At 49.0% G+C, this 20,353-nt stretch overlaps 2 protein-coding genes and 1 long non-coding RNA gene across 4 annotated transcripts in view; 2 read left to right on the forward strand and 1 right to left on the reverse strand.

Moving 5' to 3' along the window:
- The first annotated feature begins 754 nt into the window (after window positions 1-754).
- On the forward strand, window positions 755-12,183 carry LOC128147467 (uncharacterized). Its single transcript, XR_008237027.1, has 3 exons — window positions 755-954; window positions 4,987-5,063; window positions 10,719-12,183. It is a non-coding gene; the product is annotated as an uncharacterized LOC128147467 (long non-coding RNA).
- Window positions 12,184-12,363: 180 nt separating this feature from the next.
- NKX1-2 (NK1 homeobox 2) lies at window positions 12,364-14,330 on the reverse strand. The gene is made up of 2 exons (XM_052800044.1): window positions 14,099-14,330; window positions 12,364-13,016 (listed from the first exon to the last, which is right to left on the reverse strand). The coding sequence occupies exons 1-2, from the start codon at window positions 14,328-14,330 to the stop codon at window positions 12,427-12,429; spliced, it is 822 nt and encodes a 273-aa protein (XP_052656004.1). The 3' UTR covers window positions 12,364-12,426.
- Window positions 14,331-17,957: 3,627 nt separating this feature from the next.
- The window catches only part of LHPP (phospholysine phosphohistidine inorganic pyrophosphate phosphatase), a 90,741-nt gene continuing 88,345 nt past the window's right edge, over window positions 17,958-20,353 (forward strand). For both annotated transcript variants that reach the window (XR_008237030.1, XM_052800113.1), the window contains exon 1: window positions 17,958-18,086. Coding sequence is in view for 1 of the 2 variants with exons in the window: in XM_052800113.1 (XP_052656073.1) it covers window positions 17,971-18,086 (116 nt within the window). In the remaining variant the exon portion in view is untranslated. The remainder of the gene's footprint in view (window positions 18,087-20,353) is intronic.

The following is a 20,353-nucleotide window of genomic DNA, read 5'->3' on the forward strand; positions in this document are numbered from 1 at the left end:
CCCCTCCCTCCCCCGGCTCCCCGAGCGGCGGCACCGGTCCTCCCGCCCGCGGCCGCCTCCCATTGGTCGGGCCGCTCTCCATTGGCGACTACGCCCCGCGCTCAGCCAATCAGAATAGGACGCCGGCACACCCCCCCCCCCCGCGCCAAGGTCCCGCCCAGGCGGCCGTTGGCTCTCTTCCCTCAGAGCCGCGGCCTCACGGGCTCCCCTCCTCTCGGCCCAGTTGGGCCTCGGGGGCAATTTTTGCAGCCATAAAAATTCCCCCATGTCCCGCCGCCTCGGCGGGCTGAAGACCTCGGCCCTGCTGGCTCTGCGCGTCACCGCACAGCCGGCTCCTCCGTAGCGCCTAGTCGGCCCTTGGCCGCCCTTGTCCCCGTCTGGGAAGTTGCTGTAGAAAACGGTGAGCACGGAAAAATTTTGATAGGGACTGGGAAGAAATTCATGGAAATGCAAAGTTTGTAGGATGGTTGTGGTAACTCCTGGCTGCTGCTCGCTGTCCTGTGGCCTGGCTGCATGGGTAGTGGCGTCTGCAGGTCCTTACTCCCCTGGTATTTTTGTGAGAAGTGCTGCTGTGAGGATAGTAAAAGCCAGTCTTCACAAGAGCTGTACATCAACTTCTTCCTGATTTTTTTTTTTAATACTTGATAATTGTGGCCTACAAAAATAATTTTAAGAAGTCAGGGATTCACTAAGTTTTCTAATGAATTCCTTATGTAGCTCCTGTGCGAACTGTTTTCTGCCTATGTGTAGAATGCATCACCTTCCACCACAGCTCCTCCAGCGTGGTACCGTGCCAGGAACAGGGTGCTGGTCTCCACTGGTAGCATGGCATTGATGCAGTCCCGATCTTCGCAGCCTGCTGCCTTTGGAGGGAGGGAGATGTGCAGGGAGTGAGGTCCACTGCAGGAGGGCCCTGCATGCTCTTACACAGAGCTTTCAGCTGGGAGCCAGCAGGTGAGCAGGGGCAGGCTGGAACTAGCTAGCACAACCCTGACCTTTCCCCAGGCGAAATTATACTTGGAGAGCATTTTGTAACCAGAAAATGTGGACATTTACAAGGAACTGTGAGGTGTGTTTGATAAATACATGCTGGTTTTAATCCAAAAAAACCCCAATGAGAATATTCACTTATTTTTCTTACCCATCTCACTGGGGGGTGGGGGGAACCCAAAACCTCAGTCTTGGCAGTGGTGACTTCTGGGTGCCTCTTGCTTTTTGTTCATAAATTGTCTGGACAAGTCTATCAATGCTGGAAAAGAGTTTATTTTTTCCACAAAGAAAACATGGTATCCTAGGTTGACAGTACAGAGAATTTGCATATCTTCTGTGCACTAAAGCAACCCTACGTTTGAAAATATTCCTGAATCTTGTCATATCTTCTAACCAAATTGCTCAAACCTTGGATGTCAGGGAGGAGCATTGCTTATGTGTTTGGAGAACATTGCCCTCGGAGAAAATTTTTCCAGTGTGCAGTCAGCTTGATGTAGCGAGGTTTGGGAGTAGAACAGATGATACTGTGCTTTTTATAAATACAGATACAGTTAGGCTTAATTTGCTAATATATTTATGTCTCTTACTAGCCTAATTCTGCCAATGAATGGCGCCCTATATCTGCTGCCAAAGTTGAATGCATGAAGCACCAAAAGGTTGTGCCTTAGGTGCTAAATTGCAAAACACATTTCACAGTGGTGTCTGTTAAATGAATACATGGTTGTACTGTGCCAAGTTTCTCAAGTCCAGAAGCAGTTATTATCTAGGAGCTATTGAAACCCCTTTTTTTCTCGTTAAAAGTACGATTTTTTTGTGAAATGCCTAAAATTTTAAGGCTTAAAATAAGCAATGACATGCCTGTCTTGAGTATTATACTTGGTCCCAGATCATCTCTGGTATAAGGAAAAAAATGCATACTTTTGTCTGTTGTATACCCACATGTCTTGAATAGCCTGATTGGACATGGGCCAGGATTTGCAATCCGTGAGATTGATGGGATTTTCCTGGGTAAGAAATGCAGGTTTAAGCTGCCTGGTTTATGGGTTTTTTTACTTTGTTATTTCATTAGCGTGGTAGATGATAGCTTATCAGTTTGCTGAAGGCATGCTAATGATGCCTTCTACCTATTTAGTCACAAAAATAAGATACTGGAAGCTACATTCTTTTCATCTTTCATAGACAACTCAAGAGCAGCCTTTTACCTGCCTTTAAATGCTGGTTGTCTCAAGGACACTTCCAATTGTTTTAGATTCATCCAGCCATGCGTTTTTCAGAGGAAGCAGAAAAATGTAGAAAGGACAGAACTTGTCCAAAGGATTAAATAGCACATATCATATGAGGAAAATATGCATCTGAAAAATTAAAGAATGCAGACTAAAGGCAACCAAGATCAATTGCTGAAGTGCTGAATCTTGGGTTCAGGCTCTGCCACAAGGAGCGAGAGCCATACTGCCCTGAGAGGTGATTTCAGAAGCCAGGCATCCAGCCTCACTCCCAAGAAAACAGCAATCATGTACCCAGGTAAACACTGCAGATTCATGTCTGAAATGCGGAGTTTCAAAACCAACCAAATAACCCTCAAGCAGGAAAGGGCTTGCTTTCTTTTGGATTCTGCAAGGCCTGAAAGAAGAAGAAAAAGATTTATGTCCTCAAATACAGACATCATATGGAATGTATAGATACTATGTGTAAATGTATTTTTTAAAGCTGGTATGGCCTGTTTCTGAGATTTAAAAATTACGAGTATAAAATAACTCTCAACTGGAATCTAGTTAGTCAACACTCAAGAGAGAGTGACTTCAACCCCCTACTTAATGTAAGCTTGATCAGTTTTATATAGGATCAGTGTAGTCCTGTTGTGGCTCACTTTCTTTCCTCCTTTGTTTTTGGCACTTAAAATCAAGACACAAAAAATATCCACTTCTTTAGATGCTATCAAGTTGGAATTTTAAATTGTTCACATTGTGCACAGTGGCAGCTATTACCGTAGATCCTGAAGCATCTGCTCTCAGCTAGATGTAGCATTTCCTGTGATTTAAAAAAGGAAAGCAGAAGCTTAATGTGTACTATTTAGTTACCTGTAGATACCTAAAAGACTCCACATGACAGTAACCAAAATATGAAAAACAGAAGACATGAAATGTTCACATTTTACAGTAATTTGCCCCGCAGAAAAGAAGAAAATCTTGACCTACTTGAGGAAAGGGGGTTATTATATTCATTCTGCTTACCCAGAAAATACAATTTGACATGTAAGTAAACCACAAAGTTATAAGAAGGAACAAGTTAAGTCATGCCAGTTGTTAGGAGTAATTCCGCAGCTCTGTCTCTGGCAGGAATGCTCATTGAAGTCGTTGGGAATTAGGCGTGTGAAGAGACTGAGGAATTGCATCCCAGTTATTGTGGTTATTTAAAGGTAGGGTCAATACAAGGGAATTACATCCTTGGCTTCCTAAGTCGGTTCGGCTGCACAAGCTCAGTGTGCGCCAGGGATTAACGTGCTGCTCGTGGGAGCTGCTGAAGGCACCAGTGCAGTAGCAGGGTTGCAGGACCCTTTCTTGAGTTTAACACTGCAGGTTTGCTGCAGTAGGTGTCTGAAGTGCCTCAATAGCTGATGTTTAGGCACATAGCACCAGTGTTCAATTCTTCAATGGCATGGTAGTTTCTTACTCAGCTCAGAGGAAGAGTTCCTTACCTCAGAACGAAACCCAGACCAGTCAACAGGTTGGATATGGAGTTCATCCAAGTCATGAGGCTCAAGGTGCAAGTTCATAATTAGCTAAAACCAATACAAGTCTATAGTGCTGGCAGAAGGACAGTCCCACACCTCTTCCCATCTCTAGGAAAGCCACAAGGGTAGTCTTCACCCTTTCTCCTCTTGTTGAAACTGTGCTGCCACTCAGCAAAAAAAAAATTATGCTTCTCTAAACCAAAGGCAGATTTTAAGGCAAACCTAGCGGTTAGCATATTGCCCTGGAGAACTCAACCTACGGTCCCAGTCTGAGAGCTGTCTGGGTACTTCATACCAAACAGCTTTCTGAGAAGAGTGTGATGGTATCATGTATGCTACAGGCCAACCTTGCAGATGTTTGTGTCATCTGAACAAGGCTTGACAAGGTAACGGTATGTAGTGATGGGACTCTTGTAATGTGTGAACGTGGGGACACAGGCCGTGTAACATTTCTTGGTTTGCCCGCTGTTAGAAAGCATCTGGTGTAATACCAAACCTACACAGGGGCAAGAATTCTCTGTGGCAGATGTCTCCTATTTGAAAGCGTATGTCTGGAAGAGACCCAAGAAGAAGACGAAGGTGCTTTATTACTGTGGTGATAAGATACCAATGGGTAGACGGGTGATTTCAAGAATTTTCTACTTGTACACTTCCATCTTTCATTTTCATCAATGAGAGTTGATGTTCATGCAGATTTTTGATAGTGCCTTATATAGAAAAATGGCTTTCCATGGCCCATGTTTGTGTTATTCTGGTTATTTACTGACAGCAGAATTCTACATTAAGACATTTCTTGCAGGACAAGAAACTTTAGTCTTTCCTGCAGCACAGCTAGAATATTTTATAGTGCAGTGTGTCAGAACAGAGGAGCAACAAATTGTAATGCTTACAAAGCATATCTGCCTCTCAAGTTCAGTTAGAGATTTCTTTTTTAACTCATATCTTTCCAGATAGTTTGGCAAAGCATAGCAAAACCCCCTCAAAATAGTGCTGTTTTATTGGATGGATGTTAGTTAACCCAGCTTAAAGCAGCACAAGCAACCCTTAGAGCTGATATTCCTATTGCAATATAAACCTTGAGCTATAGTTAATACTTATCCTACCCAATTTGTATGTTGGCTTATTTTACAAAGATTTCAATGATACTGTTTGTTAGATGACAGCGTGGATAACGGAATTATAGAATCAAAATAGTTTAATTTATTTTCTTCTGTTAGGCATTGTTTCCAATGTTTGAACTTACATTTGGTTATTTTCCTTTGCAGCTTATCGATGCCTATGTCCAGAGCCTTCTACAAATGAGATGAGACATTTTATTTGTACGTGAAACCTAGATTTAAAGGTAAATTACAAGCTCTTCTATTTCTTGAACTTGTAGTTAATTAAATGAAAGAGCCTTTCTACACACATTTCTGGTGAGCATCACATTCCTTGGGCATCACACTACTAAGAAGACACAAACTGGAGAGAGTTTGGGAAAAACAACTTTCAGATGTACCAAGACAGATTAAAAGAGCTGTATATCTTCAGCTCACTAGTGACTAGTTTTAAATTTTTCTCTAGTTCTGACATGCAACTCTGACAGTAGTGTACCTGCAATTCCAGCAGCAACACGATCCAAGTGTGAGATCCATGAGAGCAGAAAGTGGGCAGGAGTCTGAGAATCCACAGGACCCTGATAAATAGCATTTTCTAGCATAAAAATCAGAAATGGTAAAATAAAATCCAAAGAAAATCAGAGTGAGACTAAGTCAGTTTGAATTTCAGGCTTTCAAGTGCCTCATATGTGAGCTTGCTTCTTCCTTGTACAAATGTATTTTGATTTGGATCCTGTAGACCTTCTGCTTTCTAACTTCCATTCTTCATTCTTGGATTTTATCAGGACAGTGATTTCTGGAAAAGACAAACTACTTTACCTGCTCTCCAGACTTTAAAATCTGACCCAGATGGCAGCTATAACTGTCATGAGGGCACACAGAAAATAAACATAAATACATCTAACTGTGTAATAAGAATAAATATCTTGTCAATTTGGTTAATCTCAGGATTGAGCACTGAACATCTGGATACACTTTATCTCAGGAGCTGGGAAACTCTTCTCAAAATTTAACCACGGCACATCCCCGCCAGCCCTGCTGTTCAAGTGTTTGACATTGCTGCAACAAAGATTGCTAATGGTGCTAGATGGTGAGCACTCATCTGGTCGGGGCTACTGCAGTCTGAAACTGAAGAACTTACATAATGCCTTGACCAAGTCAGACTTGGCATCATTGCGGTGAAAGACGAGCGAGGTAACCTATTGCATCGTCTGCCACTTGTCATTACCTTGGGATGACGTGCTGTCGGTTCCTGAACTTCCCCATTCAGGACTTTAAACTAGCCTTAGATTTTCTAGAACAATTCAGAAAATTACAGGCTTTCTTGATACACGTTAGGACAAAAGACTTTGCTTTAAAGTCCATTGTTTTAAAACAATTTCTTTCATAATAATTGTTTTCAAAAATCACACAACTTGAGATATCAGAGATATGGAGAGCATATTGCCAAAAGGAAGTAAGATCTTCAGAAAGCAGAAAGATCTTGACAGAATTTACCTACTCTTGAACTATCATATGGCTGTTCCTTAGAAGGGACAAATAAACTAGTAAAGCATTCAATCCATTCTCTGTTCTCTGTGGCTTATCATTTCTTCAAACTAATGCTCTTCTGTAGCAATTTCAGTGAAATGCAGCATTTCTTGAATTCACTGATACCTGTGGCTTTCACTGTAATTCAGTGGAAGGGACTGAATGATAAGAAAAGCTATCAGTCTAATGGCTACCCACAAACACCAAACAAGAGGTGTCAGCACAGGTATTGGATGTTGGGACATCATTATAGAACTGACCTCACCTGAGAGGACAAGGTTTCAACTGAGGTGACTCTCAACTTGTTATGTCAGGTGCTTAAAGATCCACAGAAACAAAACCTGATGCCTTTTAAGGTTCCCATTTTGCAAAGTCTATGTATCTCTGTATATTCTCTCCTTATTTAAAAAATGAATGTTTAAGGCTTCTTTCTTTAAACAATAGCAGTAAATATAACTTCCATGATCAAAGCTACTATAACAAATCAGCATGTGTAGAAAGGAGTAAAATCTTTTATTTGTATTGATCTTGTACATAGATCTGGTATCTTTGAAAGTATTTTCAGTATGTGTGGTGGGTTGACCCTGGCTGGGTGCCAGGTCCCCACCAAAGCTGCTCTATCACTCCCCCTCCTCAGCTGGACAGGGCGGAGAAAGAGGGTGCTTGGTGCTGCTTGGTGGAAAAGCATGAATCTTGAATACTACTGAAATCGCTCTGCAGTGTTACAATGTGCCTAAGCCCCAGGGAATGCCACGTTCTTAATTACATTTTTTATGTGGCATTACACAGAACATAGAAAATGAGATGATCAGCTTGAGAAAGAAGCTAGCTTGGGAACTCTTCGGTGTTTGAAGGGGAAAATCTAAGAGAAATTGAGTTTAATATTTGTGCTACAGTAGTAAGCAAAGGTAGTGTTGCTACAGGCTACATGAATCACAGCAACCACAAAAGAGCTCCTGTGAATAAAACGGCAAAGATGCCAACTAAGAGGCTAAAGCAAACCTGTAACGTGCAGCTCAGAAATTAGTTGCACACATCATTATCTTCCCAGAAACTTTTACTGAGTACGCTACCAGAAATAGGGCCTGGAACATGAGTTTTCTGTGTCAATAACGTGCTGTAAAGATCTGTTCAAGGTGACTTCAGCTGATATGGGGTCATACAGGAAAACAAAAAATGTGTTCAGACCTAGTGATGCAAGAACCCTAGTATCAATTTTTCTTCAGGAGGATCTAACCCACCAGATATTTTGCTAGACGTCTAGTCTGCCTGTGAGTTGTAAAGCTGCTGAAAATCAGACTTTGATCTCATGTGTAACCGGTATATGGGACCAAAGCAATGCTTCTCAATCATTCCTGAGTCACCTGACCACTTAGTGGACTGATGAGGCATTTAATAGATCAGCTGTTATATTTTGTGAGGCCTTTGATAAACACATGGGTACCTTGACTTTCATTGCTTTTCTGAATGTGGTATAGAACTGGCAGATTGACAAAGATAGTATCTATGGTGGTGTATGAAATGAGGTAAACAATAACAAGGGTGTAGCTGTTGGACTAAGTATACCAAGACTAGGATTGCACATACCTGTTGTTCTAATATGTGTCACAGAAAATTACATAGGATTAGATACCCAGATCTTTAAAAGGGACTCAACCTGCTTCATGTATATCTTACAGAAAAACTGCTGGCTGGAATCCAGCCCGCAGTGACTAATTTTGAAATGCTTGGTACGTTTGCTACTGCAGATCTTCCTAGTCAACACCTTCAGCAGTAAGGGCAAGGAGTTACTTTAGTTCAGCGACAGCTATCTGGAGCCCACTAGGCAGCTGATAAAGGGAACAGCCACAGCAAACCTCCATGTTTGCACCCCCTGTGCATCAGCCATTCCACACAACACAGGTGTGTCTTTGTGAGTGTAGACGGCCAAGAGGACATCTGCCAGAAGACATTGCTACGTACCTCTCAACATAAATACGACCTGTGCTGCCATCAGGGTGGGACTTACATGTTCCACAGTGACAACAAAAATCAGTGGTCATGTCTCTTCCAAAGGAACTGTTCTGCCAGAAGCAGGGAGCAGTAGAAGGCCTCTGAGCTCCCTCTGTGCCTGCTCCTTGTCTTGGGTCATCCCTGGCTCTCTGTACATGGTCCTACTTGATCTCAGTAAGGAAAAATCCACAGGTGGAAACCAGGGCATTCTGTCCTCAGCTCAGGAACCTGTGTGTAGGTAGCACATAGGTTATTACAGATGTTCTAGGAAATAGTGAGAGAGAGATTGCTAGGAAAGAAATAGACTTCAGTTTAATTTTCCAGTCATGTATTACACAAGAAATCATATTGGTTTTCTTCATGAAAAATGCTTGGTCACTGATATTTCAGTAAATATATTTTATCTTTTGTACCTCAATGTGTTTAATTGTTCAGTGTATTCTTCAGACTTTGCAAACCCAACTGTATGAGTTGTTTTGGTTTCTTTCTTAAATATAGATCTGAAAGTCTAGTTAAATTGACATTTCTAACATTTCCCTTACTGTGATGTCATGGTGTTCCCCCACGTGCTTCTTTCATTATCAGGCTAAATGAAGTTGATTTCCAAAGCACTTTTGTGGTTCTTGGACCACTAATATTGCCTGTGCAGAGAGAAGGTATGAAACAAGAATTAAGTTTTTTGTCCAGAGACGAACAGTGTACGAGTCGAGGGCTTTCCCTTTCTACAGCTGAAGCATAGCATATGCTTTCTTGCTGTCCTATCAGGCACCAAGTACTTGCCATTGCTGGAGGTGAGACTTCAGGCCCAGTGCCCTAGCTGCCCTGTTATGTTCTGGCATAGAAATGAAGAGAGTATATAAGCAAAGCTCTACCTACGGTTGCATGACCCAGAAGTTACAGTAGTTTGGGCAGTCTGAAACCCAGTGGTTGATGCCTGCTCACTGCAGACACAGTTATTACAGACGATATGGTGGGAATGAGGGAAGCTACTAACTTTCTGGTTGTCTCTGGAGCATTTGAATTCAAAACTCTTTTAATATAGATGCATTTTTTGCTTTTTACACATGGGACTTACTTGTGATTCCCTTTAACATCTATATTCAGCTGTGAGTAAAGTCAATTTTTGTCTATGCTTGAAAATATTGCACAAATCTGTATTCAGAATTGTTAGAGATAATGGATACTCAGTGGGGCATTTCCAAAAGTGTTACCAGTGTGAATAGCATAATCTGGACAACACGGTGTTTGACGGCAATTGCTATTTCCAGGACTGCTTTGAATTACAGCTGTAGTAAGTGGCCAGTCACCACATCCCTAACCAGAAGCCGAAGAGATCACCCGCCCAAGCAGCCACCCCCTCGACAAAGCAGGAGGGGAAGGGTCTGTCTGAAGGGCTTGGAAGCATTTACCCAGAAAAGCTTTGGTGGCCTGGGATCGGTGCCACAAAATCTGCAGTCCCATCGCTATGCATCACCCTTCCAATGCTGCGCAGAGGTGCAAGTCATGCAAAGTGGGAACCGTGACCGCTATCTTCTCTGGAATTAACTGTAAAATGTTTTTGTGAATCCGGGCTATAGAAGTGACTAAACAGAGTGGGGGGAAGAAGGGCTGGCATTTCTTGCATAGGAATCAAGTATTCAGATTTCCTATAAAGCTAACATAGTTTTGCCAAAGGCAAAATCGCTGGCAAACCACAGAGCCTTGAAAAGGTTTATGAACAGCAAAACTACATCTCAGAGGAGGAGACAATTTATACTATTTGCGTTACTTTGATTTGTAACGTTCCCTGTTTTTTGCTGCAATTTACACTTCTTAAGGAAAAGAACTAATCATATGACAAATGACAGGGCACAAGTCTCTTTTTTCACCAGAGATTTCAGTGCACTGCAGGTGACCAACCATTTCATGCTCTGGGAACGTCTTAGAGTGACAGCCAAATGAAATGAAGAACCAGTTTTCGCAAGCACAGTGATGACAATCACACGTAGGAGGCCACAAATAGTCAAGAGGATTTGGGTCCGGTTAGTCCTAACTTGAGGCAGGGAAAATGGACTAGACAAGCCTGCTAGAACACCTTTCTCTTCCTGCGGGGCTTGAGCTCTTAATTGACTCCAGGCAGGCAGAAGTGGCCAGCCGGGTTGTTAGCAGCGTTGCATCCTGATGGCTCAGACACCTGGGACTGCTGATTCAGTGGCCAGAAAACAAGGCAGCTCTGGATGTATGCTGAGCAGTTGCAATGACCCCATCTTTTGTAACTCTAACTTAAGTCAAATTAGAGTTAAAAAGTTACTTTAATTAACTTGCAAGTAAATACATTCACACAGTAGTTATGACTTCCAAATCCATGACCCGAGGCAAACCTCGTGTTTTGTTAATAGCTATGCAAATAATTGAGAAGACACCGAGTACCTCCTCGCTGGTGCGGAAAGACAACTGCAGGCTGTTTCAGTTAGCCTGCCTGCCAGCCTAGCAGGGCGCAGGCAGCAGCCGTTCCCCAAGCCTGGCCTTGCAGGTTTCACACCTCTGCTCCCTGCAAAGCTGGAAGTCAGGAGGGCGATTTCAGCAAGAGAGGGGTGTCCCGTGAAGCCCCTCCTCGCAGCCAGGCCAGAGCAGGTGGGGTACCACCCGCAGTCGCTGACACGCGACACGGGGCACTGTTGAGATCCACACCCAGTGGGGAAGCAGTCCACGAAGCAAACGCTGCTTCACCCAAGTGCAACTAAAAACAATTAAACACGGAATAATTTAAAAAACCTTTTTATTTAGACAAACACAAGAAGAGCTAGATAGGATTTATGAGCTAAGTTTTTTGGTTGGAGAGCCAATGTGTACTTTAAAGCATCGTAAGAGACCGAGAGGATACAGTCTTGAACAGCATGTTGTAATCATTTGTAAAACTGCATGAGACAGATTTTTTTAAACCAATTACTTCCCGTCCGTTCAGGGACGGATAAGCCCCCAGCTAAAATTCCTTTTCATCCCGGTGCTTGTAACGATGAAGATGAAATGTGATTTTCCTTTCTAACAAGTGCTCCAAAAAGCAAAAAAGAAAAAGCATGTGTTTCTCTGTTATGGAAAATAGGTCTCAGCATGCTGGAAATTCTGCGTTTTACTTATTTTCTACCACAAATGCCCCATTTTTAAAGAAATGAATAATGTAATCATTTTCTCCGATTTATGTTTTCTTTTCTGCCTCATTCGGCACTAATGCCGCGTTATTACAAGAACAACTGTTCCCTGCAAAAAGAATGATCTTTAGACATCTCGTCCAAAACCTTTGAAGTCACTGGGAATGAACTGAAAAGAAACGTGACAGAGGCCGTGTACACGACCAGCAATCGAAGACTTTCCCACTGACCGGGCAGATTTTCTACTCGTCACCTGATGACACAGCGCTGCAGTTTCCTACACCTTCTCAGACAAAAAGAAAAACTCTCTTCCGGGTAGGGTACCAAGTACATGGCTTGCTGTTTTCAGGTCAGAAGTCAGGAACGATAATAAAACGTGGGTCAAAGAGGGCACAACCGAGTCCCGGGAGCAAATTCAGGGCCTGGGGACGTCTTCGCTGGCGAGCGTCCCTGGGATTTGAAACGGCCACGCGCACCACCATCATCATCAGGGTAACGGCAGTAGTAACGAGCGCCACGAGCGCCACAGCTCCCGCGCTCTCGAGGTTTGAGACGTGTGCTGGCAAGCCAAACGGCAACGAGGAGTGTTTTATAAACGAACTTGGAGAAGAATGTGGAGGGAATTAGTGTCAGGCATGTGTCAAGAGGGTTACTTTTCCCATCTCCAACGCCTATAATTACATCTCAAACGTGCTAATAAAATCCAGTGGCGACAGTGGGGTTTTTTCTCTTTGTCAAAGTATGTACCTTAAACATGCTGCTGTGACGCCTAGCAAAAAAAATCAACTTTCTTACACTTCGAACGGCCATGCAGCCCCCAGAAGCGAAGACGCGGCGCCCCGCTCGGACAGAAGGGCCGAGGACCCTGCCTGGCTCCCGGGCGGGCACGGGGGCTCGGCCCCGCCGGCCGGGAGCGGCCCGCCGCCCCTCCGCCGGGCTCCCGGCGTCTCTGCCCACCTCAGAGGTGCGGGGCGTAGAAGGGGCCGAGGTACGCGGGGCCGAGGAAGGGCGCGAAGGGGCCCCCGCCCAGCGGGAAGGGGGCGGCCGGCGGGACGAGGACGTTGGCGGCGGCGTAGGAGGGGAAAGTCTGGAAGGGCAGAGCGGCGGGGCCCGGCGGGCTGGGGCTGCCGCCGCCCGCCGGCGCGGCGGGGGACGCGGCGGGGGCCGCCCCGTCGGCGCCCGGGTGCTGCTTCTTCCACTTGGTGCGTCGGTTCTGGAACCAGATCTTCACCTGCGTCTCGGTGAGGCTGAGGGAGAGCGCCAGGCTGAGGCGCTCGCAGACCGACAGGTATCGCGTGGCCCGAAACTTGTTCTCCAGGGCCACCAGCTGCTCGTAGGTGAAGGCCGTCCGCGCCCGCCGCGGCTTGCCGCATCCCGCCTCGGCCCGCCGCCGCCTGGCGCCCCGCGGCGAGCCCGGCTCCTCCGGACCGGGCGGGCGGCCGGCGGGCTGGGTCCCGGTCCCGGTCCCGGCCCCGGCCCCGGGCGTGCCCTCCTCGTCGGGCTCCGGCCCCGCTGCCTCGGCGCCGCTCTCCGCCGGGGAGTGCGCATCTAAGGGGAGATGGCGGCGGTCGTCAGGGGGACGCGTCGAGGGGGGGGCGCGCACCCTCCTCCCGCCCCTCACCCAGCGCCGAGCCGCCTGCCGCCCCTCGAAACCCGGCTCTTCTTCTCCATCACCCTCCCTTCTCCCCCCCACCCCCCCCGCCAAAAGTGATAAAATAAGGGCAATCGTTGAAATAAAATAAACGGGAGAAAAAAAAAAAAAAACAAACGCCCGCCGTGCGAGAGCCCCTCCACGCTCCCCGCTGTGCCATCGCATCTGCGGCGGGGAGGGGGGAGGCGTCGATATGGATTTCTTACCAATTAAAAAAGAAGTTATTAAAGTCCCCTTCTGAAGCGAAATAAATCCCCCCTCCCTCCCCATCCCCGCGCTAATGGAGTTTCAGATTTGCGAGGGCCAGATCGATAGATGTCATCTATTAAAGGTAAGTTTTAATCGAACAATATTAGGATCAGGCCGGGGGAAGGAGGTTTGAAGTGGGCACCTGCAAGCTGCGGGCAGGAGATAGGCGGGAGTCGGTAATAGGATATCGATCAACGGGAGCTAAGGCATCCCTCCGGTGGGGACGGGCTGAGCAATTACCCAGCCGGCCGTCCCGCTGCCGGTCAGGGCCAGCCGGGGGGCCGGGGCGCCCGACCCCCTCCCGCCCCGGGGAAAGGGGCGCCCGGGGGCCGCCGTGCTGGGGGAAAAATACCCCGTGCGGAGCCCTGGCAAGAGCCGCGGCCCGTCCGGGGCCGTGCCCGGGGCCGGGATGGGGCGGCGGCACGCCCCGGGATGCCCCGTCCTCCTCGGGCGGCGGAGGATGCTCCGCACGCCGGGAGCCGGGGAGGGGGGGACGGGACACCGAGAACTTTTCCCTTTGCACCATCCAGGCTTAAAATACAGATCCACCACCACCACCCCCACGCACACCCCCCGCCTTTCCCCCGCGCTGCCCGTTACATCTTCCTGCTGGAGCTCCGCACGGGGAGCGCACCCCGCCGGGCTCGGGGGGCCGGGGGTCCCCGTCTGCCGGCGCCTCCACCTGCTCGCCCCGCCAGCGCCGGCCGGAGAAACTCGAGCGCGTTCCTACCATGTGCCTCTAGTTTATTCCTCCCGCTGCCGGGAGCAGCAGCGTCCTTTCCTACTTCAACTCTTCCCAAACTTTTCTCCCGCTCGCCCGAGCGGGGGGGGCTGCCCCAGCTCCCCGCGGCCGGTTCGCGTCTCCTGCTGAATTTCTGGGGATCCAGGATGTCTAAGATGGAGAAGGAGATTTTATGATGGATGGGGGCCGCCTTGGCCCCGCGCTCCGGGCATTCCGGCATTCCCCCCCCAACCCCACCCTCCGCGCTTCGCCGGAGACCTGCTGGCTCCCAGCGCGGAGCCGGCGGAGGGCTGCGCCGGCCGCGGAAGACCGGGGCACCTCCCGAGCCGCAGCGCGGAGTGAGCGGCGGGGAGGAGGGTCGGGCCGGGGGGAGGGCGGAGGGGCCGGCGGCGGGGTGGGGGCAGAGGAGGGGGCAGCGCAGCCATTGGCACGCCGCCCCCGCGTCGTCCCCCTCCCCGTCCCCGCCGCGCCGGCTCCGCGGGGGGCGCAGCGGACGCCTCCCTCCAGCCCCAACCTCCCGGCGACGGGGCTTTTCCCGTTACCTGCCCCCCCCCCCCCCCCGCCCGCCCCGGGTCGGCTCTGGGGATGCGCAGAGACGTGGGCCGGGGGCGGGCCAGGAGCCCTGGCAGCGGACCCGGGGTCTCCGCCGGGACGGGGATGCGAGCGCGCATGGCGGCCCGCCGGCAGCTGCTGTCCCCCGGGGTCCGGAGGGACCACCAGCTGCCTCCGTCCGCCCTCTGCCCTCCGCTGACCCACCTGCAGCTGCCCTGGGTCGGTGGCGGTCCAGCGGGGCGAGCCTCGTGTCTCAGAGGGGTCCGGAGAGGAGGGAGGGCTCCTGCATCCCTCTGCTGCGCCGGGCTTCAAGGCTCCAGGCTTGCAGCACTCCCTCTGCCAGCGACAGCTGTTACAGATGTGAAGCTACTGAGCGGTCCTCAGGGAGAAATGAGCTGCTGCTCATTTCGGGGCGGCTCAGGGTCAGTCTGGTTCAGGGTCTGGAACAAGGGCTGGCCCTAACTCCGGCAGCTCAGCCGTGGCGTTCACACTATTCCCAGTTAATAGGCAGGGAAACTGAGGCATGCCTGCGCTGGGGGAGTGCCTGCCCCGCTGAGCAGCCCCCTGACTAACCCTCCTTGCCTTGAGTGGAAACGCCTCGTTGTCTGATCATACCCATAACTGGGAAAGCGTAGGCAGCAGCAGGTCAGGCCTCTCCACCCTGCACCAGTCCCATGACCATGACCACTTCTAGCCAGCCGTGCTTATTAAAAAATTGCTAGCAATGTGCTTCTGTACATCCGTATCTGGTCAGGAGGATGCTTTTCCCTCTTCTTGGCATTTCTGTGTTTGTTGGTGCCGCGAATCAGGCTGAGGTGTAGACGAAGGAAGGGACACACTTCAGCTGGAGGAGGCCGGGGAAGGCAGCCCTTGGTGGGAATCTGCTACTCCACCTGCTTTTGTTCCTAGGAAGAGGTGCAGACCACAGCCCTCCTCCTCTTTACAGGTGTCTCAGCCTCAGCAGAATTGGGCTTTCTATTCAGCGTTGCAAAGGCAGAGGCCTTAAGATAACGCGAGAGCGAGATGAAGAGATGAAGATGTGCGGGGCGATGTGATTATGAGTAATTGTTTTTGTTAATTATGTGGTGGCGGCATCCGAGAGCCCATTTGGCACTGGCCTCTGGTATGGGATACCACACGTGTAGAAGAGAAGGGAGCTCTGTCCTGAGGAGTTCACACACTAAAGCTACAGATGGATAAAGCTTAGTTTTGGGGACACACCCAGCGTGAAAATGAAGGTGGTGCTGAACTGGAAGACACTGCTGTGTGCTAGTTAAGTATTGCTTATGTATTTGAAGTTCCTTGAGGTGCAGAAGGAGGAGAAGGAAGGGGAGAGGAGCAGTTGCAGGTGCTGGACAGCTTGCTTCAAAAGTGAGATCAGATAAAGAAAACGCATATGAAGTCTTAGTGCAGAGCCGATTAATGATTTTGAAACAAGACTCTTTTTGTGGCATAACGTTAGTTTCAAACTACATGGAGAAATCATAGGTACTGTCGTATGGTAAATAAGTGCACGGATTACTATTTTAAGAATGGTCGCAAGCCTTGGCAGTGCCAGAGATTTTTTATGTTTGAAAGAAAAAAAAAAAATCTAATCTGATATATGTGAGACTACAAATACTTCTGTTTGAGTTGTTGTGTCTGCAGGAGCTGAGAAGGTAAATTGTAGCATTGAGATTAATTTGTGAGCTAGCAGCCGTCTTCAAATATCATCGGTTTAACACGTGCATGCACACCAACCTACAAACATACATGCATGTAGGAAGGCACACACGAAAAAGCACACGTTCATGGATTAGTTTTAGCAGTCTGTTTGAAGTTGGTCCGTTTCCCAGCTCAAGCATTAAAATTCAGCCCGAGTGCTGTCTTTAAATTGCTTTGATGCTAGGTGGGTTTCAACCCTGACCTGTCCTGACGGCAAGTGAAGTGATGGCTGTAACAAGCTGCGGATCGATATTCATAGCGGGTGTCCTGGACTGATAACACTATCCAAGACAATGTTCACTATCGGTGGAGACAGCTGAGATATTGCGCCATTAGTGATGTTGTTTTAAATAACCTGATCCATTTCTGGGTCTATTTAATGAATTTCAGAGTTTAGATATTATCTTTAAGGAGAAGCCAGAGGCTATTCCAGAAACAGTGATGCAAATCAATGCTGCCAAGGCTCCTCTGCTTTTCTTAAAACAAAGTGGACTATAATTCTGCTGCAGCTCCTTATATATTCTGGGAGTCGTGGCATGCTATTGATAGTATTAGCAATAAGAAAGTATCTGGACTGTATCGAGGGAGAAAACAGTATTATCTGTAAAGCTGAAACACAGTTGATAAAATCTTATCCATGATTGTAGAACGGAGGGGATCGGTTCAGTTCTTTATATGACGAGCCAGTGTGTTTTTTCTCGGTTGTCTATACGAAGCGTTGGGCATGTACGAGAAGATGCCACCGAGGCGAGGCACGGCCCTGTCAGCGTTTTGGCCGAGCTGACGCGGGTCTCGTCAGTCTTCTGCCGCTGTGTGGATCAGCGCCTTGGTCCGCAAGGGCCGAATCCTGTCCTGCAGGTTCCCACAGACCCGCAGAGTGCAGCGCAGGGTGCGATACGGGGTGCACGGGTGGCCGGGGAAGCCGTGAGGGAATCCGCCATCCCACCGTGCTGCCGCTCCTGAGGGAAACTGCGAGATGGAAGCATGCCGAGCTCGTCGTCGCTTCGGAAAAGCCTCACCCAAATCGAGACCCGGGGTGCTCTTGCTGAGGGTCTGGAGCCCTTCCAGAAATTTTTAAGGAAACACGCTATGTTGCCTTTACTTTCGACAGCGTCTGCCTCAGGTGACGTGCGTGCTTCAGAGGATGGAAGTTTCTTCCCGGGGACGCGATACCTGAGGGAGTTTATCGCGAAACGGGGAACGAGCCCCGGCACTCGCTGCCTGGCTGCTTTTTAATGGCCGGGGCTGTTTGCCGGCCCGTTCCCGGGGCTGTTTGTTGGCGGCGGGCAGCCCGGAGGCGGAGGCTGCTCGCCGTACCTGTGGAGAGGAGCCGCCGTTTTGGCGGGCGAACGGAGACGCCGGGCAGCCGCCGCGCCCTCGAAGAAGGCGTTCCTGCCATCGCCTGGGGGAAACCAAGCTCGGTCCGTGCGGCCACCTGCCTCAGGTGTGTTAACAACAGTAATGATGAATTAATAAATTAATTGAGAGGCGGGGCGGGGGCGGAACGCATCGCGCGAGGCTGCCGTGTTCGCCCCGGTCGCTCCCTTCCCCGGACTACGTTTCCCAGCAGCGCCCGCGGCTCGGCGGGACGGGGAGGGTGGGAGATGGCGGCCTGGGCTCGGGCCGTGAGGGGGCTGCTGCTGGACGTCAGCGGGGTTCTCTACGACAGCGGCGGCGATGGCGGGGTGCCCATCGCCGGCTCGGTGGAGGCGGTACGCAGGTGGGTGCCGGGGGGTCGGAGGAACCCGGCCCGGCCCGCCCTCCCTGAGCCCGGGGAGGAGGAGGAGGAGGAGGCCGGTGAGGGGCCGCCCGGGGTGGGGGGTACCCCAGAACATGGCGGTGCGGGCTTGGCACCCCGAAACATACAGCGTGGGCTTGACCCTGGGCTTTGGAGCTACAGCGTGCGAGGATCGGGGTTTAAAACCACCCCGACTGTGCAGCCCCCCCCCCCGGGTTGGCTGTGTGAAAGTTGAGTGGGGCAGGACAGCAAACGTGAACGTTTTGGGTCACCTTGGTGGGTTTTTAGGCTTATTTAAGCTGCGAGGGAGTCCGCTGAGTTTGTGGATCTGCTGTTCCTGGGCTGGTGGGGAAAGGAGCCCGTAGCAGCGCAGACAGATCACAGCCCCGCTTGATTTTGTATTTACTGTCATCGCTGCACATGTAGCAGGAGCAGGCAATATATAAGAGGTCTGACACGTTCCCCCGGTTAATCATTTTTAAAATATTGCCCGCACCGGCATGGTGCTTCTGTAAATTGATGAGCTTTGCTGTCAAATTAGCTGGGACTTCTTGCAGAGAACCTGCAACACAGCAGAAATGGAGAATTTCAGCGCTGCAGTTAATGATTGCCCAGCTTATAAGTGACTCAAAAGGAAAGTATTGCCATGGCAAGTTACTCACCAGTGCCCACAGGTAGTGAACTCCTTCGCTTTTAGCTGGGTAATGCAGTCCAGTTAACAGAAGCTAAATAACTGCTGCTAAACAGAGAGTGATTCCATTTCTTTAACTACCTTCTATTAACTAGGTTGACTTGCTAGTATGTCTATATCAGCCCTGCTTGATTGGAGGAGCAGGATGGGGCCAGGGGAGAGCAATGGCCCCAAGGCCATCTTCGTTTAAAGGCAGGTATTGATTGGTGGGTCTGCCCCACTGGAGGAGGTCGTGGGTTTCTGGAAGAGCCTTTTGGCTCTACGTGATGTTTCACTAACCTGCTGCAGAAAATCCAGATCCATTTCACGCGGCGAGCACTGCTGCGTGTACGCCACTTGAAATGTTTTAAATGTCGAAATACGAGCCAGTGTGAAGCGTTGACAGGCTGCTCGGCGAGCATCTCTGCGGCTTCTGTCCTCTGGGACCACCCAGCACAGACACACCTGTGGCGAGTACTTTATCAAGCAGGGAAATGTGCAGGAAGAAATATTGAAATCACTAAAATTAATCACACAAGTTTAGTTAAATATGTGCCTAAATCTTGGTGGCACCGCCATGGAAAAGGCAGAACTGGAGAAGATCCAAAGGTACTGGTAATAAAAGAATTATTTGCTGCATTTTTGTTGTTTTTTTTTTTTAATTATATCTTTGTTCATATTGCTTAAAATACATGTAGTGGGCACATAAAGTGTCATTGGATGAATCTTCTGGTTTTGTCTACAGGATCAGAGTTTCCAGCGCTGTCAGAAAGCATTGTTTGAAGCAAGTTTTAGGCTTATTGAGGCTCTTGGCCTGTTTGTGGTGCTCAGCTGGCCCCAGCTGGCCAGGGGGAGCTTGTGGGTGCCAGGACGGCCAACAGGAAAGCCGCGCTCCGAGGGAATTTGGTGAAATTAGGCAGAGGGAAAAGTTGCTTTTATAAAGACATTGTATTGAAATACCGTGGCACGTGGGTTTTCCAAGGGATCGCCTATGACTTCTGTTCCCATTCCTCCATGTCCCCTTTATGCAATATTTCAGCATGATTTCTGTTCTTGCGCCTTTCCGTAGCTATGCTACAGGCTCAGGGTTCAAGAGAGACCCTAAGAGAAAAGGCTTGTTGCAAAATGAAAGCATTTGTTTTCCCTTGGGTGTATAGAGCTGCCTGTTTGTTGACTGCAAAGGGGCAGGCACTGCCGGGGTGGCCTCTGCCAAGATTAAACTTACCTGGCTTTCCTTCTTGTCTTGCTCAAATCCTCCTGGTAATGTTGCTTCCCGCTGAGGCTGATGCCTGTGCCAGCCGGTCTGTCATTGAAGGAGAGTCTTCTGCTCTCCCATCTTCCAGGAGAACACGTCTTACCACCCTCTTATCATTTCTTGCCGACTGGCACTTTCTGCTGGGACCATCGCGTATGCCGAGTTTGTGCAGTGCATAGCACTGGACAGCCCGTGTCATAGCTGAATCCTCCAGGCAAGGCCAAACCAAACATAAATAACAACAACTACATTATTACTGTCGGAGAGCAGATAATTCCTTTAAAAACCAGGACATATTCAATAATATCTGCATCGCCGTTTGCC

The sequence above is a fragment of the Harpia harpyja genome, chromosome 10, assembly GCF_026419915.1.
Source record: "Harpia harpyja isolate bHarHar1 chromosome 10, bHarHar1 primary haplotype, whole genome shotgun sequence".
In the NCBI taxonomy this organism is placed as follows: Eukaryota; Metazoa; Chordata; class Aves; order Accipitriformes; family Accipitridae; genus Harpia; species Harpia harpyja.

Coding starts and splice junctions, on each gene's coding strand:
- NKX1-2 (XM_052800044.1), bottom strand. CDS start 14,330: ATGCCGGAATGCCCGGAGCGCGGGGCCAAGGCGGCCCCCATCCATCAT. Junction 13,017..14,098: donor GAATAAACTAGAGGCACATG/GTAGGAACGCGC, acceptor ATCTCCCCTTAG/ATGCGCACTCCCCGGCGGAG.